We start from the raw sequence: 27,483 nt of genomic DNA, 5'->3' as shown, positions 1-27,483 counted from the left end.
CTCCTCCCACTAATCTTTAATAAGAAGAGATTATCAATGGGTTGGAAGCAAGGTTTATTGTAGGGTTTGGATGCGAATGAGATATATGACGTTATTCACAGGAGTTGAACACTTTGAGCATAAATAAAGACCATGCATGAGCTCTGGACAGCAGGGCTTTCCCTGTCTCCTGACATCTCACCTTGAGCTAAAGGCAGAGATTTTGCAGCGCTTAGGAGATAAAATCGCTTTACATTTTATACAGTATATTACATTTTAACATATAAATAACTATAGAATAGGGCCCAAAGCTGTTTTTCCGGGCACTGTTTAAACTGATGTTACAGGTGAGACCAAACTGATCCCCAAGCTTTGGAGAATTTTTTGGATCCGGGTCAGAACTTTAGGGACTTGGCTCCTTCAGCTGAAAGATCTCTATGCTGCTGCATCTGCGGGAGGGAAGGAAGGAGGGAGAAGAATGTGGCAGGGTATAATGGGGACTATTTTTCAGCCTTAATTATAGTGATGGCTACCAGGTGAGCATCACAAGAGAGGTGACAAGAGGAAGGTATTTCAGGCCCCCGTTCAACAAGGCACTTAAAGCACATGCTTGTCTTTAAGCATGTGAGTCCTCCCATTCCCCTGGGGTTTAGGAGAGTCAGCAAATGTGCCTTTCTCTTATCCTTATACTCCTGAGACAGAGAGAAAAGCTCCTCAGGGGCTCATTAACACATGAAATCCATTATATTGTTGTACTTCAGTCGGAGCTACTTTGGGCATACAAAGACAGACATGTATTTAATTAATATATGCCTACGAGCCACTGATTTCAATAAGGGTTGGTCACAGTACTGTGCTGATAGGGCAGTTTATGTCCCAGCTGCAGGACTGACTGAGCTGTGTGAGATGCCCAAAGAGGGGGAGAAAGGTTTTTGGCTGCACTGACAACCTGCCAGGGCTGAGGGCTACAGCTGGGGCTCAGTCCCGCTGCGCCCCATTGAAAGCGGTTGTAAAACTGCCCATGGACTGCAGTTGGAGCACGCTCAGGCCCTTAATTTGCCAATATCTGTTCAACAAGGGACCTGCCCCCGCGAGTCACTGAGCGCCCTCAGCTCCAGGCGAAGTCCAGGGGAGCTGAGGGTGCTTAGAATAGCTCCGGGCTGAGCTCTGTTAATCAAAAACAAACACAGAGAGCCACAATATTTTCCTCATGCTTGTATCCTCCTTGATAACAAGGCAGCTGAAACCACCAGCAATAAAACCCCGCAGCTGTTCAGCGCTGTCCTTGCACTCGTGTGACAGCAGCAGGGCAGCTGTGGGCAGCATTAGGGGGTTGAGTGTCCCCCCTCGAGACAGTTCAGGATGTGGATAAACCAGAGAGGGACCCCGGTCAAAATGTTGCTTCCAAACAGCCCCCCAAAGTCTGGGGGAGTTCAGATGCGGCTCTACAAGGTGGCTTACATTGTGTCCCTTACAGACCTGGAGTCTCCCTCTGTCTATAACAGACAAGGGAGTGTCAGGTGGGCCCCTCCAGTGGCTGGGAAGTCTTGGCTGCCTTTAGGGAGACCTGGGGTCTTATTCTGCCCCGCCTTGCACCTTGTGTTTTCATTTCCGCTTGTGCCAAATGTGTGGAAAAGACGCCCCGTCAGAACGGCCACTTTGCACGGCCAGTGTGCACAGGTGGACAGGCCTCCACAGGAGACAAGGCCGGGGCTGGACACAGCGGCTCAGACCCATCTTTAGCAGGTCTGCTTGGAATATGATGACATGACTCCCCTTCCCACTGAAGCAAATGCATCCAAGTACCTACGGGAGGAAGATGTGGCAGGGAGAATCTATGAGCTTGCCCAACGTCTGGGATCTGCAGCAGCGAGGTGGCGGGGACGCTAACCTGGACTTAACCCAGTACTGTCCTTTGCAGGATACAAGAACCACGCTGCACGTTGCACCCGTCGGGGAATTCCTGGCTGCTGTCATGGGGGAGCTGTGGGCGGGGAGCCCTGCTGGCGCCAAATTCACTGTGGAAGCTCAGGTCGGAGCAGATCCCAGATTCCTTCATGCTGGGCTGTGTCAGCGATGAAGGAGGGGGCAGGAACTCACCTCTCCAGTCACGGGTAGCAGTGAGATTAAGCTGGTCAGGGCAGCTTGCCAGCTGGGAGGGATGGAGTAGCTGGACGGGCTGGGGAAATGAGGGGGACCCACTGAAAGAGGGGGTGTTTCTTGCCCTTCTGCGCCTGCCCCTGGGGGTGGGAGAGGGCAGATCAGGACAACCCAGGAAATGTCAAGTTGGCCCTAGACCCCGAATTGCTGCTTGCACCAAATTCCTGCCTGGTGTAAACAAATGGAAGTAAATCCGAAAACCCCCGAGGCCCACCTCCCACACGGAGCTTCACCTGGCTCTGAATGAGGACACGTAAAGGGCTGGTGCGCATGAAGGCCAGAACTTCGCCGCAGAAGGGAGGAATGACACCTGCAGCCCCAAGGGGGTTTCAGCACCAGGGTAGGGTGGCAGGCTGTTCCCTGAGGACTCTCCACTGGGGTAGAGAGCAGCTTTGGTTCAATAGGATGCTAAATTGGTGCATCCCAGAGTGGCTTTGGCTGCACCCCCGATTGAGCACAGAGCGTTCATCACAGCCCAGTTCCAGTCACTGAGCTGCTGCCTGACTCCTGGTGATTCCAGGGTGCATATTGTGTTATTTTACACGTGCCCGGAGACAGACACGCGTGCATGCACACTCACCTATGTGCAAAAGGATCCCAAAGACTAAACTGAGACTCCTGCTTTTCACATGGTCCTGATGTGGCGTTCAGAGTCAACGCCCCACTCTTGTGAGCAGGGCGGGGCGTGGGCTGCTGCTCTTGCTCCTGTCTGGCATGCGAGACAGGCTGGCGTCAGCTCACGGACCCAGCGGGTATTTTTATAAATGGGCTGGGAGAATTTTTTTTAATTAAAAAAAAACCCTCCAAAAAAACAACTCCGAGGACACTGCAGAGCGACTGCGAAAGACATGCCGGGGCAACTGGCAGCTGCTGAGTGGGGCTTTTCTGCAGCAGTTGGAATGGTCCCTGGGGAGTAGTGGCCAGTTAAAATCCTCCTTCCACAACGGGGCTGGACTTTGAGAGAAAAACTGGTTTGTTACACAGTCGCGCAAAGGCCTCCTCCCTGCACGCAGCATAAACTCAGTGTCCTTGAACCTCTTCGGCTTCTCTGCTGCTTCGGAGTCTGAGCAAGTGAATCAGAAACCCAATCCCAGCGCTCTCGGGCCTGCTCCCCGCAGTTAATAATCTTGTTTGGGTTTTTCTAGGGAGCTGCTCAGTTTCTTTAGTGTCTTTTTAATCCTCAGGGCTGTGAGCCGAGCAGAGGGGCTCTGGTACCAGCATTCCTTCATGACCTTAGCCAAGGCGGACAAAATCTGGGTGGGGCCGAGAGAGAGAGAGAAAATTACCATCAAATGAAAATAACTGAGATCCAGGGCCAGATCCTCCCCTGGTGTAAATCAGCAGTGTTTCATTGACTTCTGTGGAGCTACACCCAATTACACCAGCAACAGATCTGGCTCCCACATATTAACCAATGATCCCCCCAGCAGAATGCTGCTTTGTCTCTCCCTTTTGGCAGGCCCCATAGAGAAAAGTCACGAGCAAGAACGCTGAGCAGGAGAAGCCTGACCAGGTGGGTGAAGTAAGAGCTTTTCCTGGAAGCCTGTCATTCAAAAGCTGTAATATTTGGGCAACTTCTCTGACCCTCCATTTTCCCATCTGTGAAATGGGGATGATAAAATGTAGATGCCTTGTAGGAAGAGCTTTAAGTCTCCAGGCAAAAGGCCCCTCTATTGGCAAACACTTATGCACATGCTGGACACTAATACCATGAGTTAGACCCATGACTGCTTGCAGTAATAAAGTTAAAACCGTGTGTAAGTGTTTGCAGGATCCCCTCCTCATGGATCAGGTGAAGGCCATTTATTTAAAAATTGGAAGTCAAATCCTACAGAGGAAAATAGAGAGGCACACAAACTCTGGCAAGTCAAGTGTAAAAGTACAGTTAGACAGGTCAAAAAAGAATTTGAAGTGCAACCAGCAAACGACACAAAAGCTAAGAGCAATTTTTTTAAATACATCAGAAGCAGAAAGCCTGCCAAACAATCAGTGGGGCCACTGATCAAGGTGCTAAAGGAGTCCTCAAGGAAGGCAAGGTCATTGTAGAGAAACTAAATGAATTGTTTGCATTGGTCTTCACTGCAGAGGACATGCAGGAGATTCCCACACCTGAGCCATTCTTATTAGTTGAGAAATGTGAGGAACTGTCCCAGATTGAGATGTCAATAGAGGAGGTTTTGGAACAAATTTATACATTCAACAGTAATAAGTCACCAGGACTAGATGGGATTCACCCAAGAGTTCTGAAGGAAGTCAGATATGAAACTGTGGGATGTAACCTAAAGCTCAAATCATCCTCTGTACCAGTTGATTGGAGGATACCTAATGTAATGCCGATTTTAAAAAAGGCTCCCGAGGTGTTCCTGGCAATTACAGACCAGTAAGCCTATCTTCAGTACTGGCAAATTGGTAGAAACTATAGTAAAGAACAGAATGATCAAACACATAGATGAACACAATATGCTGAGGAAGAGTCAACACGGCTTTTCTAAAGGGAAATCATGTCTCACCAATCTATTAGAATTCTTTGAGAAGGCCAATAAACACATGGACAAGGAGGATCCAGTGGATATAGTGTACTTGGACTTTCAGAAAACTTTTGACAAAGTCCCTCACCAAAGGCTCTTAAGCAAAGTAAGCTGTCATGGGATAAGAGGGAAGGTCCTCTCATGGTTCAGTAACTGGTTAAAAGATAGGAAACAAAGGGTAGGACTAAATGGCCAGTTTTCACAGTGCAGAGAGGCAAACAGTGGGGTTCCCAAGGATCTGTACTGATACCAATAATGTCAAACATATTCATAAATGATCTGGAAAAAGGAGTAAACAGTTAGGTGGCAAAGTCTGCAGACAATACAAAATTACTCAAGATAGTTAAGTCCAAAGCTGACCGGGAAAAGTTACAAAGGGATCTCACAAAACTGGGTGACTGGGCAACAAAATGGCAAATGAAATTCAGTGTTGATAAATGCAAAGTAATGCACATTGGAAAACACAATACTAACTACACATACAAAATGATGGGGTCTAATTTAGCTGTTACCACTCCAGTGAACAGTCTCTACGTAAAAGAATAAATGGACACAAATCAGACGTCAAGAATTATAACATTCAAAAACCAGTTGGAGAACACTTCAGTCTCTTTGGTCACTCGATTACAGACCTAAAAGTGGCAATTCTTCAACAAAGAAACTTCAAAAACAGACTCCAACTAGAGACTGCTGAATTGGAATTAATTTGCAAACTGGATACAATTAACTTAGGCTTGAATAAAGACTGGGAGTGGATGGGTCATTACACAAAGTAAAACTATTTCCCCATGTTTATTCCCCCCTCGAACCCCCACCACTGTTCCTCAGACATTCTTGTCAACTGCTGGAAATGGCCCACCTTGATTATCACTACAAAAGGTTCCCCCTCCCCTTCTCCTGCTGGTAATAGCTCACCTTATCTGATCACTCTCCTTACAGTGTGTATGGTAACACCCACTGTTTCATGTTCTCTGTGTATATAAATCTCCCCACTGTATTTTCCACTGAATGCATCCGATGAAGTGAGCTGTAGCTCACGAAAGCTTATGCTCAAAGCAATTTGTTTAGTGCCACACTAAGGACTAAGGTGCCACAAGTCCTCCTTTTCTTTTTGCGGATACAGACTAACGCGGCTGCTGTTCTGAAACCACTCCAGAAAGAGATCTTGGAGTCATTGTGGATAGTTCTCTGAAAACATCCACTCAATGTGAAGCGACAGTCCAAAAAGCTAATAGAATATTAGGAACCATTAGGAAAGGGAGAGATAATAAGACAGAAAATATCACAAATCCACTATACAAATCCATGAGATGCCCACACCTTGAATACTGAGATCTGGTCACCCCATCTCAGAAAAGATATATTAAAATTGGAAAAAATATGGAGAAGGGCAACAAAAATGATGAGGGGGATGGAGCAGCTTCCGTATTAGGAGAGGTTAAAAACACTGCGGCTGTTCAGCTTGGAAAAGAGACAACAGGGCGGGGGGGGGGGTGTAAGATAAAGGTCTAAAAAACCATGACTGGTGCTGAGAAAGTGACTAGGGAAGTGTTATTTACTCCTTGACATAACACTAGACCCAGGAGTTATCCAATTAAATTAATAGGCAGCAGGTTTAAAGCAAACAGAAGGAAATACTTCTTCACACAGCACACAGTCAACCTGTGGAACTCATTGCCAGAGGATGTTGTGAAGGCCAAAAGTATTACTGGGTTCAGAAAAGAACTAGATCAGTTCATGGAGGACAGGTCCATCAATGGCTATTAGCCAAGATGGGCAGGGACACAGCCCCATGCTGCGGGTGTCCCTAAACCTCTGACTGCCAGAAGCTGGGACTGAACAACAGAGGATGGATCACTTGATAATTGCCGTGTTCTGTTCATTCCCTCTGAAGCACCTGGCACCGGCCACTGTCAGAAGACAGGATACTGGGCTGGATGGACCTTTGGTCTGACCGAGTCTGGCCATTCTCATGTTCTTATTTATGGATTTATGGGTTTATATGGTGGTTGAGTTAGAGAAGAGTCACTCCACTGCAGTGGATCTGCGCCCGCTGCTGCACTTACCGCGTCAGAGTACAGCCGATTAGGGACACTGGGTGTCTGCTGGTCAGTGCAAACCACCTTCTTCATCTCCTCGAAGCTGGGGTCGCTTGGGACCATGTCAAAGAAAGGAGGCCTGTAGTCCTCCACGATCCCTGCCGGAAGAAGAGAGGGCAGCAGGTGAGGAAAGCTGGCGTGGTCACGGGGGCAGGCAGCACGAACGGCCAGCACCACGCACCAGTGACCGTAACTCACCAGCAGCCACTGGACACACAGCAGGAGCGTGCAACCACTCAGGCACGTGTGCATGTGTGTGCGTGCGCACGTTTGCACCACTGCCCTCTGCTGGATGGACCTGGACCTGCTGAGTGCTTGTTGATAGGGAGATGAGCCCTGCTCCTAGCACTGGACTAGGACGGACTCTCATTAATCCCATGTATGGTGGTGCCTGAGGCCCAGCCAAGACTGGGGCCCCTCGTGCTCGGTGGTGTGCGGCGTACAGACCGTCGTGTCTCTGGAGGAGCTGAAGCACGGGGTGAACTGCTCACACTGATGCCCACGGAAGTTTTGCCACTGATATCAGTGGGGCCAGGATTTCGCCCCAGGGGCCCTGTCCCCGGGCTCTCTGTACCGACAGTGGTATGTGTGGATGTGGCTGCAGAGCGCCACAGACCCTCCTCGTGGTATGGACATGTCGGAGCCTGCACGGGCCGAGCCAGTCAGCGGGGCACTAACACCAAGCTCTGCATCCTGGAGGGCACGAATCCTGACAGGGGCATGTAACGAGAGCAGGCATGGCACCGATGCGCAGCGCAACGGGATGTGCGACACGAACGTGCTCGCACCCCAGGCCCAGTACTCGCACCCCAGGCCCAGAGCTCGCACCCCGGGCCCAGTACTCGCACCCCAGGCCCAGTGCTCGCACCCCGGGCCCGGAGCTCGCACCCCGGGCCCGGAGCTCGCACCCCGGGCCCAGTACTCGCACCCCAGGCCCAGTACTCACACCCCAGGCCCGGAGCTCGCACCCCGGGCCCGGAGCTCGCACCCCGGGCCCGGACCTCGCACCCCGGGCCCGGACCTCGCACCCCGGGCCCGGACCTCGCACCCCGGGCCCGGAGCTTGCACGCTGTGGGAGCTGACCCACAAACGACACCGCCCTGACTCCAGATTCACGCTGGCGTAGCGCAGATCAGATGCAGCCTGCGCTGGTCGCGTGGCCAAATCAGACCCTGGGTGGAGTCCTGCCTTGGCTCCCCAGTGCTGCAGAGGAGGATGCACCAAGCCTGTCGAGAACACCTCAGTGCTGCTCATAGGGAGGGGAACCCCCCGACCCCGGGTCTCCCTCGGGAACTGGCTGCAGTTGCAGGAAACCAGGGGCCGTTCAGATCATCTGGGAACCTTGTCTTAGACGCAGCCCCCACCTAGTGGTGAACGGGAGGCCAGGCAGCTGCTCACCGCAGACCAGCCAGCAGCTGGCCCGGGCTAATCCATATTTAGTGCCTCCATATGTCTTTCTGCCAGAGATTTAATCCTTTTTGGCTGCCAAAGCCCTTCCAGTGTCCCATCAGCCCACTGCAGTGGGAAGTTCCTATCTGGCGCCTCACGAGCCTCCGTCAAAAAGGGATCGGAAGCCTCGGGGCAGAGGGTGTATCCCCCACGTCACCCTGCGCCCCCTCTGGATGCAGTGCACAGTGGGGAGTTTCCCCTGCACTGAGCGTCTTCTGGGAGAGATTTCAGAGTAACAGCCGTGTTAGTCTGTATTTGCAAAAAGAAAAGGAGTACTTGTGGCACCTTAGAGACTAACCAATTTATTTGAGCATGAGGCCTTCGGCCCCGCAAGGGTTAATGGGCGGCCAAGGCAAGGGCACTGCTGGGTTAGTTAAGTGAAGTGTTTAATCTGAGAGTGCCTGGGAGCCGTAAATGAGATTAGCCCCGCCAGACTGCGCCTTGTGGGAGATGCCACCTTGCCCCCAACTTCCACCATTTAATGAACTTTCCTGCTGGTGAAAGGTGCCAGCTGGACACCCGAGAGACCGCAGGCTTCTGTGTGTCCACCTGGGTCAACCGTCCCCCTTGCCTGTGTCCCTTAGCCCTGCCCTGGAGGGAGAGATGGGCTCTGTGGCGCTCATCCAGGCCTGGGCCCGTCTGCTGAGGCCGCCACAATGAGTGTGTGTGTGTGGGTGGTGGGGGGCATTCCATTGCCAGGGATATGGACTGAAGACACCACTTCTGGGGCCAGGCTCACTCTCTGCGGAGCCCCAAGCTGCCAGAGGGCGAGAGGACCGTGCCTGGGGGATGTCCTAGCTGCAAAAGCTAAGCCCGCCCCCCCATTCTGACACTGCTACTACAGGGGGCGAATGGGGCAGGGGAGGTGAATTCCCAAAGCCCTGGAGAAGGAGTCTGCATCTGGCCCATCTGCTCTTGGGTGACTGTACAACTTCAGCCCCATTGCCCTCCCCCAAGAAGCATGCTCTCCCTGCCATCCCCATCCCACAACAGCTGCTTTTGCCCAAGGCCAGCACTGACCAACCCCTGGCTGTGACAGGCCATGGGGGAAATACCCTGGGTTAACCAGCCCATGATCCAGAGGAGCTGGAAGTCCCCTGGATGTGGCCAGGTTCCAAGCAGTCCTCTGATGCTGCTTGTTTTCTAATCAGTGTTGAGCAAACAAAGCGCTGATTGAGTCTAATGGGCCCTTTAATCAGGGAGCTGGGCGCTGACACTAGATTACAGTGTTTATAATTTACAGCTAATCTTCGGGCAAAAACCACCCAGAGCAGCCGAAAACCTTCACGGGAACAGCCCTGAGCAGCATTTATTTCTGCACTGGGAGCCTCACTAACTCACGGGAGGATGCAGCTCTCACTCCAGCCTGCCGCTCGCTCAGCCTCTCCGCTGCGGCTGCAGCCACAGGCTGTGCCAGGCTCCTAAACAGACTGATTTACCCCGCTGCAAAACTCAGGACATGCGATATTGCCGACTTCCTATGAAAACAGGCAGTCCCAGCCTCAGCCCGTCCAGTCAGAGCCCAGGTCTTTCTCTGCAGGTTAGGATGTATTATCTTTTGAGGTCGTACAAGGAGCCCCAGTCATGGCCCAGGAGACCAATGTGCTGGGTGCTGTACAAACAGAACGAGGAGGCTGTCTGTGCCCCAAAGAGCTCACAGTCTGGGTATAAAACAGTGAATATAGAAGGTTAGCAGAATAGATAGGACCCTCTCAGGTGTCTGTGGGCATCAAGATATTCTGTGCATATATACAGACGAGGGACCCCAAGGCAGTCTCTGGGTACTCTAAAAGGACAGACAGGTGTGTGCATATCTATAGAGAAGGGTCCTTGTATCACATCCACATTTGTGTGTCTGTGCATGTGGTGAGAGAATTAGGAGCACTGCGTCTCACTGCCCAAAGCCCCCCCCCCCCCATTGCCCCTTACCGTTAACAACTGTCCTCCGGGTGATTTCCCAGAGCACCAGACCATATGCCCAGATATCTGTCTGCTTATAGGATTCGAAGCAGTCGGTGCGGATTTGTTCGTCCAGGACCTCGGGGGCCATGTAGCGTTTGGTGCCAACCCGCGGGTTGTTCCCAATGTCCAGGTAGTCGCTGCCCTGGGAATGCATGACCGCCAGCCCTGAAAGGAAGCAGCATCCCGCAGGCTGAGATGGAGGACATGTGGGGGGCTGGGTTTTCACTCCTCTCTCTATGAGGGAATCTGGGCCTGGCAGAGTTTTCTGCTTACAGCCCAGGGAAATCCATCTGGGATCAGTACAGCCTGTGTGTACCTCTGTCTCCCGTGGCGATTTGTTCTTTCTTTCCTTCCCTGGCTTATCCTATTTGCCTCCTTTCTGCTGATCACCGGGGCTCCGAAGGAGGGAGGGGGGGATATTTATTGTCACATGGGAACTGACACCTCCCGAAACACTACCATTTTGTTCTGGGGAAGAAAAAATACCCCGGAGTTGACCTCACTTGCATTTGAACCTGTGACTCCAGGGGATTAGATATTTAAGCCCCCCTCCACTGGCAGAGGAAACAGCCTTTGCTTTCATCACCCCTTAGAGATGCACCGGCCCTTTCACCACAAGGAGCGCAGGTGAAAGGGAATCCAGACAGCGGTTAGGGGCAGATGGGACAAAGGTCCAAGATGGTCAGTTCCTCTGTTCCCCAAGCAAGATGACATGCAGAGCTGGGTTACAGCCCTGGCTCTGGCCCCATAGATCGATCTCCCTTCCTCACCCAGGTCTGCAATGCAGCACTGCATGTTGTTCTTCACCAGGATGTTCCTGCTCTTCAGGTCCCGGTGCGCAATGGCTGGTTTCCCCTGGGTCCCGAAGATCTCCACGTGCAGGTGGACCAGGCCGCAAATGATGGAGCAGGCCAGCCTCAGGCAGGTCTGGGTGTCCAGCACTGTCCTCTGCAGGTAGTCATAGAGTGAGCCATTCTCGTGGTAGTGAGTGATGAGCCAGAGCTGGGTGCTAGAGTTCCTGGACGTCATGTCAGAGGCGATGAAGCCTAGAGGGGGACAAAGCAGAAGGGGCCATGGAACAGGGGGGCACCAGCAGGCCGGGCGCCACATAAACACCCTCGTGGGCTGCTACTCACCCAGGATATTGTCATGCCTGAGCAGCACCGTGTTGTAGATCTCCGTCTCACGGAACCACGACTGCTCGTCCCGGGAGGAGAAGATCTTCACGGCCACGTTCTCCCCGTGCCAGACGCCACGCCACACCTCCCCGTAGCGCCCTTTCCCTGCCATGACACGGACACGGCGTCACGCTCCCCTGCTAGTGCTGAGCGAACCCTGGCGACAGGCTCAGGTGGGGCACCCCTGCCCCACCTCAGCCACTCCTAGGCTAAGGTTTTATGTTCTTTGTGGATCAATGACTAGAGGCAAGCTGGTTCCATGGCTGAGCCAGTGCACTGCACCCTCTGACAGCCACTGGGCAACCCAGCAGCCTCAGGCCATCAGAGAATGAACCTCATCACCAGCAAATTGCCAGAACCTTTCTTTGGCTTCATAGGGTCTAGCCTGGCCCACTAGGGGCTAGGACAGCTGACTTCATGCCCAGGCCTGGCATATACAGTCATGGGGATAAGCTGGGTACCTCAGTGCCCAGGCCTGTCTGCTAATGGAAAGGCCAGGTCCCGCAGGGCCAGGTCTGGTCTGTAGGGCTGGGGGTCAGGCCAGGTCCCTCAGGGCCAGAGCCCAACCCATCGGATATCAGGGATTAGGGGTTAGGAAGAGCCCAGCTCCAGCCCAATACCTGCTTGTCCTTCCCCCTCCCTCCCCCCATACTAAGCATCTCCAGAGGGCCCTGGGCTAGCGGGTGGGTAACAGAGATGGCCTTAACCAGAGTCCAAAGTTTGCCCCGGGGGTCAGGATTCATGGTCTCATCTCCAGCTGCTCCCGGGAGGGGAGCTTGGGGCACGCCGGGCTCCCTGGCTGAAGGAACCAGGTGGCAGCCGAGCCAGGGGGACCCTCCTTCACTGCGTGCAGGTGCCAGAGGCGGGCGCGGTGGCGGGTTTCCTACCTACGCATTCCACCAGCGTGATCTGCCGGGCTACAGTTCTTTGAACAAGAAAGGGCAGCCCGGAGCCGCTGCCCGTCGTGCAGTCCTCGCTCAGCAGGCCCTGAGGGAGAGGTCACTGGCGGTCAGTCACCGAGGGCGCAGCACGGCTAATGGCACAGTAACCCCTCAAGCCACGTTAGATCCCTCCACTTGCTCACTCCATCCCTTCGGCGACCACGGCACGCGGGCGCGGGGAGCGTTGAGGTAGCGGGGTGCACAAGGGTGGTGAGGCTGCCTAGTGGCGATCTGGGGCTAGAGATGGGACACATGGGCACAGTGATGGGGGTAGAGGGAGTGAATTTATGGGTTTTGGGTGGGGATTGGTGCATCGCTGTCCAAAAATGTAGTATTCAGTCTGTTTATATGGAATATGGGAATTGGGTGAGGAGCCATTTTAGCATATGTATGACTGATTAAAGGACAAATTTTAAGTAGAACTGTATCCTAAACTGCTTTATGGTGTTGTACCTAAACATTGTATTTCAATGGGGGATTCAACTTCCTTTATAGAACAGAACAGACTCCTGAAACTCTTACCAGCCCGCAAAAGTGGTCCATAGTCATGCAACTAGTCCTATTGCCTTCAATGCGATTGATCAAATGATTAAGGGTTTACAGGATTAGGTTCCAAGTTTGTAAATTGTTCTGGATGAAGCGGACAATGCCTGGGCTGTCAGATCAGAAGGGGTGTCATTCGAATACAGGTGGGTAGATATGTGATACGTCTTAGCTCCGTTGCTAAGATGAGGCACATATGATCAGCAAAGTTCTTGGCAGATTCCTGAGGCAGCTGGTTTAAGGCTGTCAGTGTCCGGCATTATCATCTTCACTTATAGTTCTCTCACCCACAAAGCTGGAAAAGGAGGCGTTTGTTTTCTTTGTTTTGCTGCTCCAGTTCCAGGTAACAAAATGCATGTTAGACTAGTTTGGCTGCAAAGAAGAATTCTGTGTACACTGGGGACAACACCTGATTCTGGTCGGGCTGCAGAACTGGGCTGACATCAGAATCCAAACATCCGCTGGTCAGGGCATGCAGAGGCATTGCTCTAATGATTTGGACTTGATGTGATGCAGTATGGATGTGTAGTGGGATGGCTGCCCCACTCCAGGAGAGCAGGGGTTAAAAGCAGCCCTTGTTAAGGCCTAAGTAGGTACTGGGGCTGCAGAGGTGCAGCCCGGTGATGGGCAGAGGCAGCTGATCCATCCCTCTTGCCAGTGATGAGTGTCCATGACAGACTGCCGTCTGCCCCAGAGAAAGGGGGCAGTAGCCACTGAGGCAAGATGGGCATAGGGAGAGGGGGTTTCCCTGGGAGGGGAGACCCAGAGTATGGGGGCACTGCCGTGGGCAGAACCCCAAGGTAAAGGGTACCGTGGGCCGGGAGGGACACAGGGGACTGAGGTAGGAGAGACACCGGCCAGCAGGGGGCACTCCGAGTGCTGGAATTGAGCTAATTCCCAGACAACCAGCAGGAGGCGCCGTGCCGGTGAGTCAGTGGCCTGCTAGAGGATGTCACGGATAATTCAGACCAATGGGGAGCAACAGAATAAAAACCACTGTTTAAACACCTTCTGTCTGCGCCACCCCTCTCCTTTTGAGGACTCCTGACCAAGGTAACGGCACAATACATATGCTAACAAACTTAAACAAAGCCGTTTGTTAGCATCTATATTGTGCTGTTAAAGCCATTTAAAGAACGACTGTCCTCCCTAGCCTGTTCTGCTCCTTTAAGGAGCGGTGCGCAGTCCAGGTTTCCAGTACCCCAGACAGCTAAAAATCTCCTGCTGGCACTGCCTACTGGAGGGTACGGCCCTACTTGCACTTCTGAATGTTGTATCCTCTTAGTTAGGGAGAGAGCCCTTGACCATGACACAGAGATGGGCTCTAGCCGCAAAGTTCGGGTTTGGATCCAACCTCTCCAGAATTCTGGGGCATTTGGATCTGGGAGGTTTGCGGGGTGGGAGCCTGTCTGTGGTCGTCTCCATTTCAGGCTGTTCAAGGCTCACTCACCTCTAAGGTGCTGTCTCCAACCATGGAGGCTTTCAGCATGATGTCTGTGTCCCCCAAGTCATCATGTCTGATGAGAAGCCGGTTCCTGCGGTGCTGAGCCAGCTTCCAGAAGGAGAGCGTGACGAGCGTGGCGAGCACGAGGAGGGCCAGCACGGGGACAAGGACCATCAGGAGAAGGTTCCTCAGAGAGGCAGGTTCTTCGGGCTGCTCCTGGCCTGAGGGGAAGAAAAGGACCAGCTGTGGGGGAGTCCCGGGGCAAATGCAGTATGCCTGGAGTCAGAGCAGGGGTCAAGTCTGGACGGAACAGGCACTGGGGTCTGCAGCTTGGTTTCTGTGCTCCTGTGCTGGGACAGGGAGGGGGCTTCAAGCCACCTTTCTCTTTCTCATATTCTAGAGCCATGCAGGGCCATGGTATAAGTTAGAGCAGCCGCGGGGCTGCTAGGAGCCTGCCTCTCCGCGGGTGTGAAAGGGCCAGCCCTACTCCCCAGCAGCCCTGAGCAATTCAGGGGCAGCAGGCAGAGAGCCCCAGAGTCCCAGTTGTCTGGAGAGCGGACAGCAAATGTCACCCCAGTTCCTGCTGACAGCTCTCCTCCCACTGAAGGAGCGGGGCAGAGTCTGCTGGGCTCCAGTGAGCACATGCTGATGTTGGGGCAGGGATGCAGCAGCCCAGGGCTTGAGCTCGGGGCTGGGAGGCACCTGAGCTGAAGGGCAAGGCCAGAGGGGCACCAGGGCTGCCTCAGGGTGATTTCCGGGGAAATTCTTGACTCCCCAAAGGCTGTCGGGGGGTACCCCAAGGCAGGGGGTGGGAGCCTGGGACAAACTGCCAGAGAGGGGAGCCCCCCGCACCCAGCCACACCAGGGACCCAGGACACGGCTGGGCTGTACCTTTCAGGAAGACACTGATGTTCTCATTGCACATGCTGGAGCTGCAGCAGCTCATGGTGTATTCTGCCATGGCTGCAATCTGGCAGCGCTCCAGGATATGAGAACTCAGGCAGCCCTTGCCCTGGGTGGCCTTCCCGTTCTCCAGGTGTTTGCTCACAAAACACATCTTCCCCAAGCAGGTGGCATTTTCACACTCCTGCGAGTCACAGGCGCACATCAGCTCCTCTGTGGGACACAAACGAGACGGCACGTTCACAGACGGAGCCAAGCCGGGCTGGGCCCACAGGACTCTCCCCACATTACATCCGCCGCTCCCCGAATGTCATGGGAGGACTCTGAGTGGGCTGGGAGACAGGTCATTAGTAAACGCTGGGGGACACAAACCAGCTTCTTGTAACAGCGAGTCTCACATTGCTGAGGGTTGGCTAGTCGAGGCCGGGCCATGCAGGCCAGATTTTCAAAGAAGCCAGCACACTGAGGGCAGGTCGAATGCTGGGCAGTTCTTAAGAGTGACCCCAGTTCTAGGTGCTGATCACCAGAAAATCTGCCCCTGAGATCTTCTGAAAATCCAGGCTCAGACTGGTAGATAAATAGCTAAATAAATAGCTAGATAAATGTGATGGATAGATGAGAAAGAATTTGGGGATGGGATCAAACCAGGATATTTGTCTCTGGGGCTTTAACTTCAGGAAGGTCAGGGTTTTTTGATCCAGCTGTTTTTGTTCATCCCATTGCAATTTCACTTCTGGGTTTGGACTCTGAGCCCCACTCAGGGGAATTTGGATCTGGCATTTGGATCTTGATCCTGTCTCTAAACCTGGGCCCTAAGGTTATGCCTGGAACCCGCACCCCAGAATCTAGGCTTGGGCCAATCATCATCATTAAGGCGTCCCCAAGGTGGGAGCAAAGTTGAGACCCGAACCGGGACTTCACCATTTTGGGGTGTTTTGGCTCATCAGAGTCAGGCTGGAGCTGCAAGCTCTGACCCCGAGCAAGGTTTCAGGTCTGAAGCCCCAGTGCCCTGGGTAGGCTGTGGTCGGGATCTGGCCTGTTTCACAGCCTGGGCTCATCTCTAATGCGAACCCTCCAGTGTCTCACTCTGCACAGAGCTCTCTCACCTGGACTCTCCCATGGTGCTGGCCCTAACAACAGGGCCTCAAATAGCTCCTCCTTGCTTCAGCCCTGGGTAGCTGTGAGCAGGGTGAAGAAGATACCCCCGGGTTGGGGCTGAGCAGTGGCGGAGATGAACACTATCCCCAGCAGACTGGGGTAACTGGAGGGGGTGAGGACACTGTGAGAGTTGCCCAGTAAATAGCCCAAGACAGCATCTCCATCACTCAGGAGCCCACCCTAGGGAAAAGCTCGAGGTATTGAAGGAATACTCCCTGCATCCCATCTCTCATTTCATGTCTCCAGCCCTTTCCATCCAATGATCTCAAAGCACGTTATGAACCATAGTGAACTAACCCTGGGCGGGAGGTCAGCGACATGTGAGGAGAAACAACACGCCCAAGGTCACATGGCCAGTCACCAGTACAGCGGGAATAAAACCCAGGAATCCTGACTCCCAGCTCCTTCCTCTGGCCTCTAGGCCGTGCTGCTTCCCCAGGCAGACACACGGGGTATGAGTTAATTGCCTGGGATGGTGACTTATTTTGAGAGGTGAGTAAATAAATAAACCTCCAAATCTCCTGCCCTTTATTTCAGTTTCCTGCATGCCACAGAAAGAAACAGCCGTGCTCTGGGACCACTGCACTGTCGTTAGTCACTCCGGCTATTCTGCTACCTACCAGCTGGAAAGCTCCTTGGGACAGTCAGAACAGCCAGGAGAAAGCTCCCGATGGCTCCTTGCAGCATTTTCTCTGGAGAAAACAGAATGGATGAATAGCGCAGTCTCACAATTCTGCAGCCTCTTTCACCTGGAGGCTCCGAAAGCACTTCGCAAATGCAAATGATATTATTATCATGCAGCTTCATTGTATATAGGGGGTCACTTCATGCATCCCTGAAATGCAGCCACATCTGGGCTGGAATGGGTCAGCTACTTACCAGTCGCTCAGCAAAGCTACACAATGGCTTTCGAGAGGAAATAAAGGATTCTGTAGTCAACTGAAATTGCCGGGGCAGGGGGGGCAGGATGTAGGTAGGTAGGATGGAATTATCCAGAGTGGAACTTGGCCAGGATATCAGAGTTACCACCTCTTCCTGAGACCGATTCCAGGAGAACTTTACGGCACACAACTGCATGAAAACCCATTCCAGCTAAACCCAGCCTCCAGAAGCTCAGTCCGCATTGGTAATGCGTGTCAATACAAACCCTGCACTGATTGACAGCAGTCCACTTGTATACAGAAGGGCAGCAGACAGGAATAGGGTAGTAGACCTTTACATGTTTTGAGCAGCCGTGTGGTTGTCGCTAGGTTTGGCACGTGTGTAGTAAGCATGGTTCCCTACTTGTGACCCAGCTGTGTCCCCGCGGTGCCTTCATGTTCTGTTGTCATGTGAAGAGCGAGAGACAGACCGATCAGCCTCTTTTCACTGCAGCACTGTGTGCGGCTGCGCTTCCTCCCCCCGGGAAAGCTACGCCAGAGTGCTGCGCAGCCTGCAGGCCTCCCTGCCGCTGACATGCTGCGGCCATCTCTGGAGGGGAGCACCGCACCCAACTTGCACCAGCAAAGCTCCAGTTTTAAAACGGGGAGCCAAGAAGTTCCACACGACCGGATCACTACCACAGCGGGGGCAGTGTCGGCGGCAGGAACTAAGGGGGACCTAGGAAGTTCAAAGGGGAGCCAGGTAGTAACGGACGTAACGGGATGCAGTGGGACCAAAGCAGGGCAGTGCAGCTAGCAGGAGTTACCGAGGTCTAAACGACAGGTTGCACAGGATCAAAGAGCAATGGCTCTGAAAGGCCTGATGAAGATGGGCTCACCTTCCCCTCCCCCAGGCTCCCCCGATTGCTGCTGGGTGCCCTGCACCTCTCTTCTGTGCATCAAAGTCAGAGCTTCTAAGGCCAGAAGGGACCCCCAGACCCCTAGGCTGACCTGCATATCGGGCCATGAAACCCCACCCAGTGACCTCGGTACTGAGCCCAGTAATCTGTACTAGACAAAAGGAGACCAAAGGGTGGTGTGACACAGGCAGGGAAATACGGGGGCTCATGGCAATGGCAAGGAGCTGATCTGGTGTGATGTACAGCTCCATGGGCCTGCTCCGAAGTATCCTTCGGGCCAGCTGTGCTTTATGGAGACTCACAGACTGGGTCCTCCAGCGGGCTTTGGTATCAGGCTTATCAGTGATACAAGTTTCAGAGTAGCAGCCGTGTTAGTCTGTATTCGCAAAAAGAAAAGGAGGACTTGTGGCACCTTAGAGACTAACCAATTTATTAGAGCATAAGCTTTCGTGAGCTACAGCTCACTTCCTCAGATGCATATCGTGGAAACTGCAGCAGGCTTCAAATACACTTGTCACAGGCAGCCAAAAGTTTCCCAGCTGCTCCAATGGAGAGGGAGGGCTTTTTGTTTTTTAAATTCTTCCTTGTAAAAAGGAAATTCTTGCCAAACTAAACATGATGAAGACTTGACCTCACCACTGTCCCCAAGCTTTCCAGACCCACTTCCTCCCCACCATGCAGCCGTCTCCTTTGCTTCTGGGTCCCTTTCTAAATGGACGAGCCCCTGGGTCCTGGGAGCCCAGGCTTCTCCACCCACCTCCGTCTGTGATTTCTACATAAACAGGCTGATGGCTCCGTTTCCTGCAATTCACGGAGCCCTGCCCATTGCCCGCCGCTTAAGCCAGAACAGGAATCAAGATTGTTTAGATTCTGGCCTTGATGGGAAAGGGGAGTCACGCAAACACACACAGCTCCAAGCCGCACAAACAGATATCTGGCCCAGACAGCAGCTCCGTGGCTCCAGCCATAGGGCAGCCTCACAGGGACCTTTCCTCCCCGAAATAACTCGCTTTGTTGTTGCTCCCAGAGGGGAAACAGAGATTCAGCTCCAGTGGGATACAGGGCTGGGAGCGAGAGCCACCTCCAGCCCAGGGAACCTGCGGCTTTTGTGGAGAAAGCACCAGCAGGCAAACATCCCGTTCAAGGGTGAGCAAAGGGGTTGGATGCGTCTGCAGGCTGAACCCATGCTGGGCGACAGGGTTCTCTAAGCCCCGTCCCCCAAACACTGCCACAGACAGGGCAACGTTCCTGGTGGGGGAGAGAGAGGTGCTCCGCAGCAGCTGCGCCCTGAACCAGGGACAGTCACATGGGCTGCACCCCAATCTCACCTGTCCCACAGCCCGGACCCACTGCAGAAACCATGGCACAGATTCAGCCCTGATGTAAGCAAAACCCACTCCTGACGGAATCCAAGTGCAAGCTCACTCCAGGTGGCACCTGACCCTTCATCTCAGACAGTTTGGATCCCCCCGGCTGGAGGCAGGATCCTGCAATAGTAATTGCAACCTCCATGGTGCCCAAGTTTGGACGGCTGCTGTCCTGGCAATCTAGGCCCCATCCAGAGCCAGGCCTTGGACTCCAGCCTGGAGACAAAGGAAGCTCCCAGCAAATGGGCTGTGGGCTTAGAGGCACCTCCAAAGGTCTGGGCCCAGTTCTGGTTAGTTCCTGTGATCCATTTCCTTTCTCTCCCTCCCCTCTTCCTGATCTCATAGACTCAAAGGTCAGAAGGGACCATTGTGATCCTCTAGTCTGACCTCCTGCACATCGCAGGCCACAGAATCCTGCCCACCCGCTCCTGCGACCTCTGACTGTGTTAGCCAAGTCCTGAAATCGATTCAAAGACTCCAAGTTAGAGAGAATGCACCACTTACCTAGTTCAAACCCGCAAGTGCCCCATGCCCCGTGCTGCAGAGGAAGGTATAAAACCCCCAGGGTCTCCGTCAATCTGACCGAGGGGAAATTCCCTCCCAACTCAGCGATCAGTTAGACCCTGGGCACGTGGTCAAGACCCAACAGCCAGACCCCTGGGAAAGCATTCTCTGTAGAACTCAGAGCCCGCCCCAGCTAGAGTCCCATCTCCAGCTGCTGGAGGTATTTGCTATTGGCAGATGCAGAGGAGCCGTACGCTATTGATCTCCTTCCTTCCTTCCTTCCTTCTTGTCCCTACTCTTTCTTCCTCCCTTCTCTCCTCTTCTGTGTTCTCTGATCCCTTCCCTCCCTTCCCCCAACTCTATCCCTCCCCCCTCCCCTTCGTCCTCTTTCCCTGTCTCTCACACGCTAACACAGATGGCTCACGGGTTCTGTAAGCTCCACAGCCTGGATGTTGTAACATTGCTCCAGAGACCCAAACCATCTCTGTCACCAGTAGCCTCATGACCCAAGCCTGAGCTCTCTGGTTCTCATCAGTATCAGAAACACGGTCTGCAGGGAGGAGGAGGGGGTCCTGAGAACTGCTGAGAACTCACTTTATTCTGCTGCTTTCCAAACAGCTGCTTCTAGAAGGAAGCTTCTGCTCCAGAAACTGAGATTTAATTTCCTGCACCCTCTGCACTAGTGACTCACCATTCACATGTTCTCTGTCGTTTGCTCACCTCATTAGGTCTCCACACCACGGCCTCAGTGTCTCTGTGCCGGCTGGTACTATGGCCCCTCAACTCAGAACCAAGTGCAGGGCTCGGGACAGAGAGCCTAGCACAGAAGTCAGCGTCACCGATCCCAACAGCTCCAGAATCAGGAGTCAGGCCCCAACGTATTACGAGACTGGCTTACAGATTGTACGATTTTCAAAGCTACTATACTTGAGGCTCGTTACCTTCTGGTTTGTGAGCCCTTGGGGGGCACTTGAGACATATTTCCAGGCTTTTCTCTGCAATCATGCGGGCTAGAAATGTACTTTTTTCATTTTAATTGGAAGTTGAGACTCCTCCATCATCAGTCTCCTCTCAGGGCAGGGGCTTGATGTGAAATCTTGGCCCCCACTAAAGTCAATAGGATTTTTGCCATTGTAGTCAATGGAGCCAGGATTTCACCCTAAATATTACAAGACTGGTGAAAAAAGTGGCAAGACCCGATTCTTACAGCCGAACTTCCTCTCTGGATTATTTCTAGAATCAACCCCCTGGATCCAAGCACCAAAACCCAGTGCACCGAAATGCTTGAATGTCACCCTGCAGACTATCCTGCAAGCATGGGGAACTGAATGAAAGTGTCTGCCCGGGAGCAATATCCCCATCCCAAGCCAACTGAAGCACAAAAGGGTCCAACAGATGGCAGCATCAGTGGTGGAAAATCAATTCGAAGTTTCAAGTCCTTTCAGTTTTAATAGCCCTGAGAGTTAGTAACACAGGGAAGAAGAATTTTTAACAATTGTTGTTTCCCTGGAAGGGTTGATGGCTACCATTAATCACAGACCTGATTAAACCTGAAGGGTGTGCTGACCACCTTTCATTCACGCTAAATGCAATAAATGAAGCCCCTTTTATGTAGTGATAGTTGGACACAACAGAAGCCACCACCCAAGTCACTGGGCTGCGTGGCAAAGCTTCATCAAGAAGGAACCCAGGGAGAATAAATGGGGTTTCTCTATGACAGACTGAAAATGCAGGGGCTAAAGGATTTTTTGACATGTGAGAGAAGCAGAGAGTCCAGAAAACCAGCAGACAGCATGAGAAACAGTTGTGAGACAGAACTCCTTGGGGCACAGGACTGGCTGGAGAAGCTGGCTTGGAAATTCTAAGGAAACTTTCTGCTCTTTTTTCCTTCTGTGTTTTGGGAAATAGGACCCTGTGTTCATTCACTGTAAATAAACAGGATTACGCCAGAGAAATATCTGACTTGTATCATCAATTTCTTCTCTAATGGAAACAACTAGGCAAGACGCCACGTATTGGCAAGCTGCTCAGGGCAAAAGAAGCAAGGCAACCGTATCTTGTCTGTAACCCTCTGAACCACAAATAAATAAATAGTGGGACCGGATTCTCAGCTTCTGTAAATCGGAATAGCTCCAGTGAAATAAACAGAGCTACATCAGTTTACACCAGCCAAGAACCTGTGTGGGGATAATCAGAGTTAAAGCAACTTTAATTCCACCTCAAGTTGCAGTGGGGGAGGTTTAGATTGGATATTAGGAAAAACTTTTTCACTAAGAGGGTGGTGAAACACTGGAATGCGTTACCTAGGGAGGTGGTAGAATCTCCTTCCTTAGAGGTTTTTAAGGTCAGGCTTGACAAAGCCCTGGCTGGGATGATTTAACTAGGAATTGGTCCTGCTTCGAGCAGGGGGTTGGACTAGATGACCTTCTGGGGTCCCTTCCAACCCTGATATTCTATGATTCTATGATTCTTCCCCGCATGTGCTATTGATATGATTTATAATGCAACAGCATGCCAAGCATTTAAGATGTTATGCTACGGTGTCCTACATAATCACATAAGAAAGCAGGCCGATGTAATGACCTATCCAAGATGCTTCTATTAAGAACATGGGTGGAGAATGCACAGTTAACATTTCTTTGAAAATGGAAGTGCACTCGGAGCGGCAATTCCCCACAGGCCACTCTGACGCAGAGCATACAAGGAAGCAGGGCGATGAATGCTTGCAGATGTGTCGCTGTCTTTCCTTGACCCCCTTGGCCCGACAGCCTCCTCTTGCAAGCAGCGTGCCAGCCCAGGATGCCACTGCAGCAGTAAGGCCAACCCCGCTCTCTACTCAGCGCAGAGCCGGTCTTAATACACTCTGGAGTGCGTTTAGTGCTGGTGAAAGGCATCAGAGAGAAAGCCCCGAGATCCCCTCTGCACAGGCCCAGTGACCGTGCTTGTAGGCTCCCCTCCTCCACTGCTCCACCAATAAGCCCTAATGGTGCCTTGGCAGGACCATCTGAGCATGCAAAGGTTCAATCCTGGTGGCCCATTCAGGCCTTGGTCCATCTGCTGAGGCTGCCAGCAAGTGCCTTTCATGATGATGGTTTCTGGGCTGTGGACATGTGTCCGGAAGAAACTAGATCGAGCCCCACCAAACTCCTGATGCACAGACCCCCCAAGCAGTAACTATGTTCTGGTCCCATTGCGCTGGGATGGATTCAAACCAGCTCCCTGGGCTCGAGACATTCATGCCTGGCGTCTCCTGCAGCAATCCACGGCTGTGCAAAGCAGGGCTCCGAATATCAGAAAGACAGCCCCTTGCGCTTGCGTAGCTAACCGTCCAGAGCAGCCATGATTTGTCCCCAGAGGGCACTGCCTCACTGCGATAAAAAACCCACCGCGCTGAATCTCAAACCCAGCTCAGCTGACTCGGGCTCGTGGGGGGTGGGCTGCAGGGCTAAGAATAGGTGTGCAGATGCTCCGCCCTCGCAGGGTCTCAGAGCCTGGGCTCCAGCCCGAGCCTGGAAAGCAACACTGCAGTTTGGCAGCCCAGAACCCCGAGTCAGCTGGCCCAGCCAGCCCCGGCTGTGCCGCAGGCCTTTGATCACAGTGTAGGCACAGAACAAGACCAATGTTTTCCAAGGGGGCCATGGAGTTTGGAAGCTTCAGTTTTGGGGACCGTGATCTTGGGTCTGATTTTCAGAGGTGCAGAGCGCCCACAACTTCAGTTGAAGTCACTGGGAGCAGCAGAGCTACCATTAATGGCTACCATTAGCCACAGACCTGGTTAAAACTGAAGGGTTTGCCGACCACCTTTCAGTCATGCTGAACAGAAGAAGCTTTGCATGCTGTCAGCTTTCGGTGCTGATGAAATTGACCATTTCTTCATAATCTGTTTTCCATCTCTTACCTAGTTCCTGACCCGAGATAGCCCTTTGCCTCGGATATCTGGACTACTTAGTACCTTCAGCAACCTCTTATGAGGAACTTTGTAAAAGGCCTTTTTGGAAGTCTAAACTAATTGTGTCCACTTGTTCTCCTTTATCTGTTCTGTTACAGAAAACGGTAGAGAATTTGAATAGATTGGTGAACGTGGTCTTCCTTTTCAGAAGCCGTGCTACTTTGACCCTATCATATCATTAATTCCACCATTTCAGCTAATTGACCAGTCTCTAGTCTGCAATTTACTACATTTCCCCAGCGCCCAGCACCTCTGAGAATCAGACCCCAGAGGATACTTTTGAAGATTGAGACCTAAGCCCTTCTCCTCTTCCCAACACCCTGCCCTAGGTACCAGGTCCCTTCATGCTGCTTGGTTCACACTGGAGAACAGTTTAACTAGCTGACATGAAACCAAACCAAGAAAGAAAAGGAGGACTTGTGGCACCTTAGAGACTAACCAGTTTTATCTAAGGTGCCACAAGTCCTCCTTTTCTTTTTGCGAATACAGACTAACACGGCTGTCACTCTCAAACCAAGAAAGAGAATAATCAACGAAATTATCACCATGGTTCGCACAGTCACACGCTCGCATGGGAGAGATCTAGGGGTTGTGCCCAGCAAACCACGTGCAGAAAAGCCTTTTTTGGTTTTTGAGTGCCAGGATGCATCTCATGACCTGGTTCCTTATTTTTGTTCCCTGAGAACCAGCAGCTGTACAGACGCCCCCCCTCCCCTCCCAGGGCACACGAGCACACTGCCAGCAGCAAGCGCTATTCCTGCCTGGGGAGGCAGCAGATTTAGGCAGTTTCCAGGACACTGCCGCTCTAGGCTGGTTGTCAGAGGTGCTGAAGTTCCCCTTGAGGTCAGAGGCAGCTGTGGGCACTCACAGTCCTCTACAAACCAGGCCATGGGTTGCTAGATCGAAATTTTACTTCAGTGGGTTTTGAACCTAAATTGGGAGAGCTACGGAGATTCCCCTCCCCCATCAGTACAGAATTGGCCAGGTGCACTGAGCAGTGACATCTTCTGCCACTGAAGCTTTCAGGAGCTGACCAGTGGTCTGATCCCGGGAACATGCTGTTATTCCTAGGGCTAGAGAAAATGTAGAGCTGGGAGCCCGAGATCAGATTCGCTTGGCTCGAGGGTCTCCTTCAGGCCCATTTCGGAGCCCGAACTGAGCCTTGGAGCCTTCCAAAGCTTGCTCCGGGGACCTTGGCATGCCTGGTGCAACGTGCCCAGAGCCAGCAGATGCCTCGAGCAGCCGCGTTGCACAGCATGGGCTTTGCGCTACCCTGCGCTCGAGGCAATTGCTACATTAAAAACCAGAGAAACAGGTTTTGTTATTTAAAAAAAATTCAGCCCAGACGCCCCCTCCCCACCCACGTGTTTATTTTCTCTCAAATTCTGTGTGTTAGAGAAACAGGAGGGTGAGGTTGATTTTCTGTTTGTTTGTGCCGAGAACAGCAAGGGTTTAGGTTTTTTTTCTAGCCTGGAAGCTTTTTAGAAACAGTAACAAACAAATCCTGTGAAGCATCTCTGAGCCCCTCCTGGGGTGTGAGTGTGTGTTAGCACCGAACACCCCATTCCAGTCCTGAGTACCCTGCTGAGCTGCAGGAGAGCAGCAGAATGCTCCCCACCCGTTCCTTCCGCACCCCAACCCTGCATTGGCTTTCTCCGCTGGCGCAGCACATCGAGCTAAGGCCGAGCTAGCTGGCTCCTTCTCCTGAGCACTTTAGTCATTCTGCACAGCGAAGGAGCAGTTCACGGGGCTCCATCCCACGCTGAATTTCATTTCCCACCATGTTCCCCTTGTTTGGGCCCTCTGACGTTCCACAGTCTTGGCGAACCGACATCGTTTTGTGTTATCTGCAAATTTTGCTTCCTCCCTGCTCCTCTTCTTTTCCGGATCATTCATTAATATCAGCCCCAGCACAGCTTCTGCTGTTAACTTTCGGTGGTGATGAAATTGACCATTTCTTCATAATCTGTTTTCCATCTCTTACCTAGCTCCTGACCCGAGATAGCCCTTTGCCTCGGATATCTGGACTACTTAGCGCCTTCAGCAACCTCTTATGAGGAACTTTGTAAAAGGCCTTTTTGGAAGTCTAAACTAATTGTGTCCACTTGTTCTCCTTTATCTGTTCTGTTACAGAAAACGGTAGAGAATTTGAATAGATTGGTGAATGTGGTTTTCCTTTTCAGAAGCCGTGCTACTTTGACCCTATCATATCGTTAATTCCACCATTTCAGCTAATTGACCAGTCTGCAATTTACTACATTTCCCCAGCGCCTTTCAGAAAAATCTGCAAAACCTTTGCCGCCCTCCAATTCTCCAGTAAGGCAGCCGATTTTATTGCACTACTTGTCCAGCACTAGACCCACTGCATATTATAGAATTACAGTTTACAGATTGTTTCATCTTCTGAAAGGGGGCACAAGGCCAGATTCTGAGTTCAGTTACCCTTGTGCAAATCCAGAGTCATCCCACTAACTGCAGTTGAGGTAAACCCAGATTCTAATCTCAGTTGCACAAGCATAAATCAGGAGCAAATTCTGCTGGCTTCAGTACGGTTACTCTGCCTTACCTTCAAGCAATGGAGTGGTTCTCAGTGGCAAGTGGTGAGATCTGAGGGAGATCAGAGTCTTAAGAGGAGAGGGACACCCCTTGCTGTGAAAGGGGGACCCAAAGAACCATCTGTTCCAATGTGTCACGGAGGGGGCAAATCAGGAACAGAACAGAGGGGGTGAGGAGTTACAAATATGGGGCCAGAGTCTCAGGTGCTGTAAGCCAGAGGCGCCCCAGTGAGATCAGGGCTAGGCCACTAGCTGAGGAGCGGGCCCATGACGAGATCTCTGGTAGCGCGCTTTCTGCTTTGGGCAGCAGCCTAAGAAACATCCCGACACCCACAGAGGGAGCAGCTCATTCCAACTTACCTATGGCTTTCCCCCTCTCATTGACAGCACCGGCCCGAGGAGAGGCTGCTTGTGAGCGGGCGGGTTCTGCAGAGCCTCTGGAGGCGGAAAGGAACCCTGCCAGACCCAAGTCTGGGCGTCCTGTCTCCGGCTCTGCGTCTGCTGCCAGCGGGGCTGTGGGGACCCTTTCCCAGGGCCAGAGGCGATTCTCCTTTGGTTGCAGTATCTGGATCCCGGGCTTCGACAGACAGTTTCCTAGCTCACCCCAGGCAGCTCCCCACTGCGCTGCAAGCTCCAGCCTGAAGCAGATTCATGGGTCAGCCTCCGTTCTCCCCAGCCCACACACCAACCTCCCTAGATTCGCAAAGGGATACCGGCAGGGCAGAGCTTTGGCTCCGGTGTTAGTTCTGGAGAGGGGTGTGTGCATCTAGGTTCCCTCCCCAGTCCCGGGGGCTCTCCCCCTGTTTTCCAAACGCAGCAGTTTGGCAAGATCTCTGAGCTCTGGATGTGGGAGAAGTCAAAAAATGTTTCTTATTACTGCCTCTTCCTGCCTGGCTTTTCTCCACCACTCCCAGCTAATAAAGCATTTCCTATTGCTGAGCATACAGCCACAGCCTAGCTCCCTTCCTCCTGCACACACCGGCC

At 52.5% G+C, this 27,483-nt stretch overlaps 1 protein-coding gene across 2 annotated transcripts; it reads right to left on the bottom strand.

Annotated features, from left to right (window-relative positions):
* Positions 1 to 37: 37 nt before the first annotated feature.
* Positions 38 to 27,483, bottom strand: ACVRL1 (activin A receptor like type 1). 2 transcript variants are annotated; one of them, XM_084610448.1, is made up of 10 exons: positions 26,860 to 27,483; positions 16,965 to 17,036; positions 15,175 to 15,399; positions 14,290 to 14,504; positions 12,243 to 12,342; positions 11,314 to 11,460; positions 10,948 to 11,223; positions 10,145 to 10,342; positions 6,734 to 6,864; positions 38 to 3,392 (listed from the first exon to the last, which is right to left on the bottom strand). In XM_084610448.1, exons 2-10 carry the CDS (start codon positions 17,029 to 17,031, stop codon positions 3,258 to 3,260), a joined length of 1,494 nt encoding a protein of 497 aa, XP_084466574.1. In that variant the 5' UTR covers positions 17,032 to 17,036; positions 26,860 to 27,483; the 3' UTR covers positions 38 to 3,257. The 2 variants fall into 2 exon arrangements, with proteins under 2 accessions (XP_084466574.1, XP_084466575.1); XM_084610449.1 differs by lacking the exon at positions 26,860 to 27,483 and adding an exon at positions 20,716 to 20,968.

The sequence above is a fragment of the Lepidochelys olivacea genome (genome assembly GCF_965140295.1).
Source record: "Lepidochelys olivacea isolate rLepOli2 genome assembly, chromosome: 20".
NCBI lineage: Eukaryota > Metazoa > Chordata > Testudines > Cheloniidae > Lepidochelys > Lepidochelys olivacea.
The sequence above is the reverse complement of the archived record's forward strand: the minus strand, read 5'-3'. Positions and strand labels throughout refer to the sequence as shown.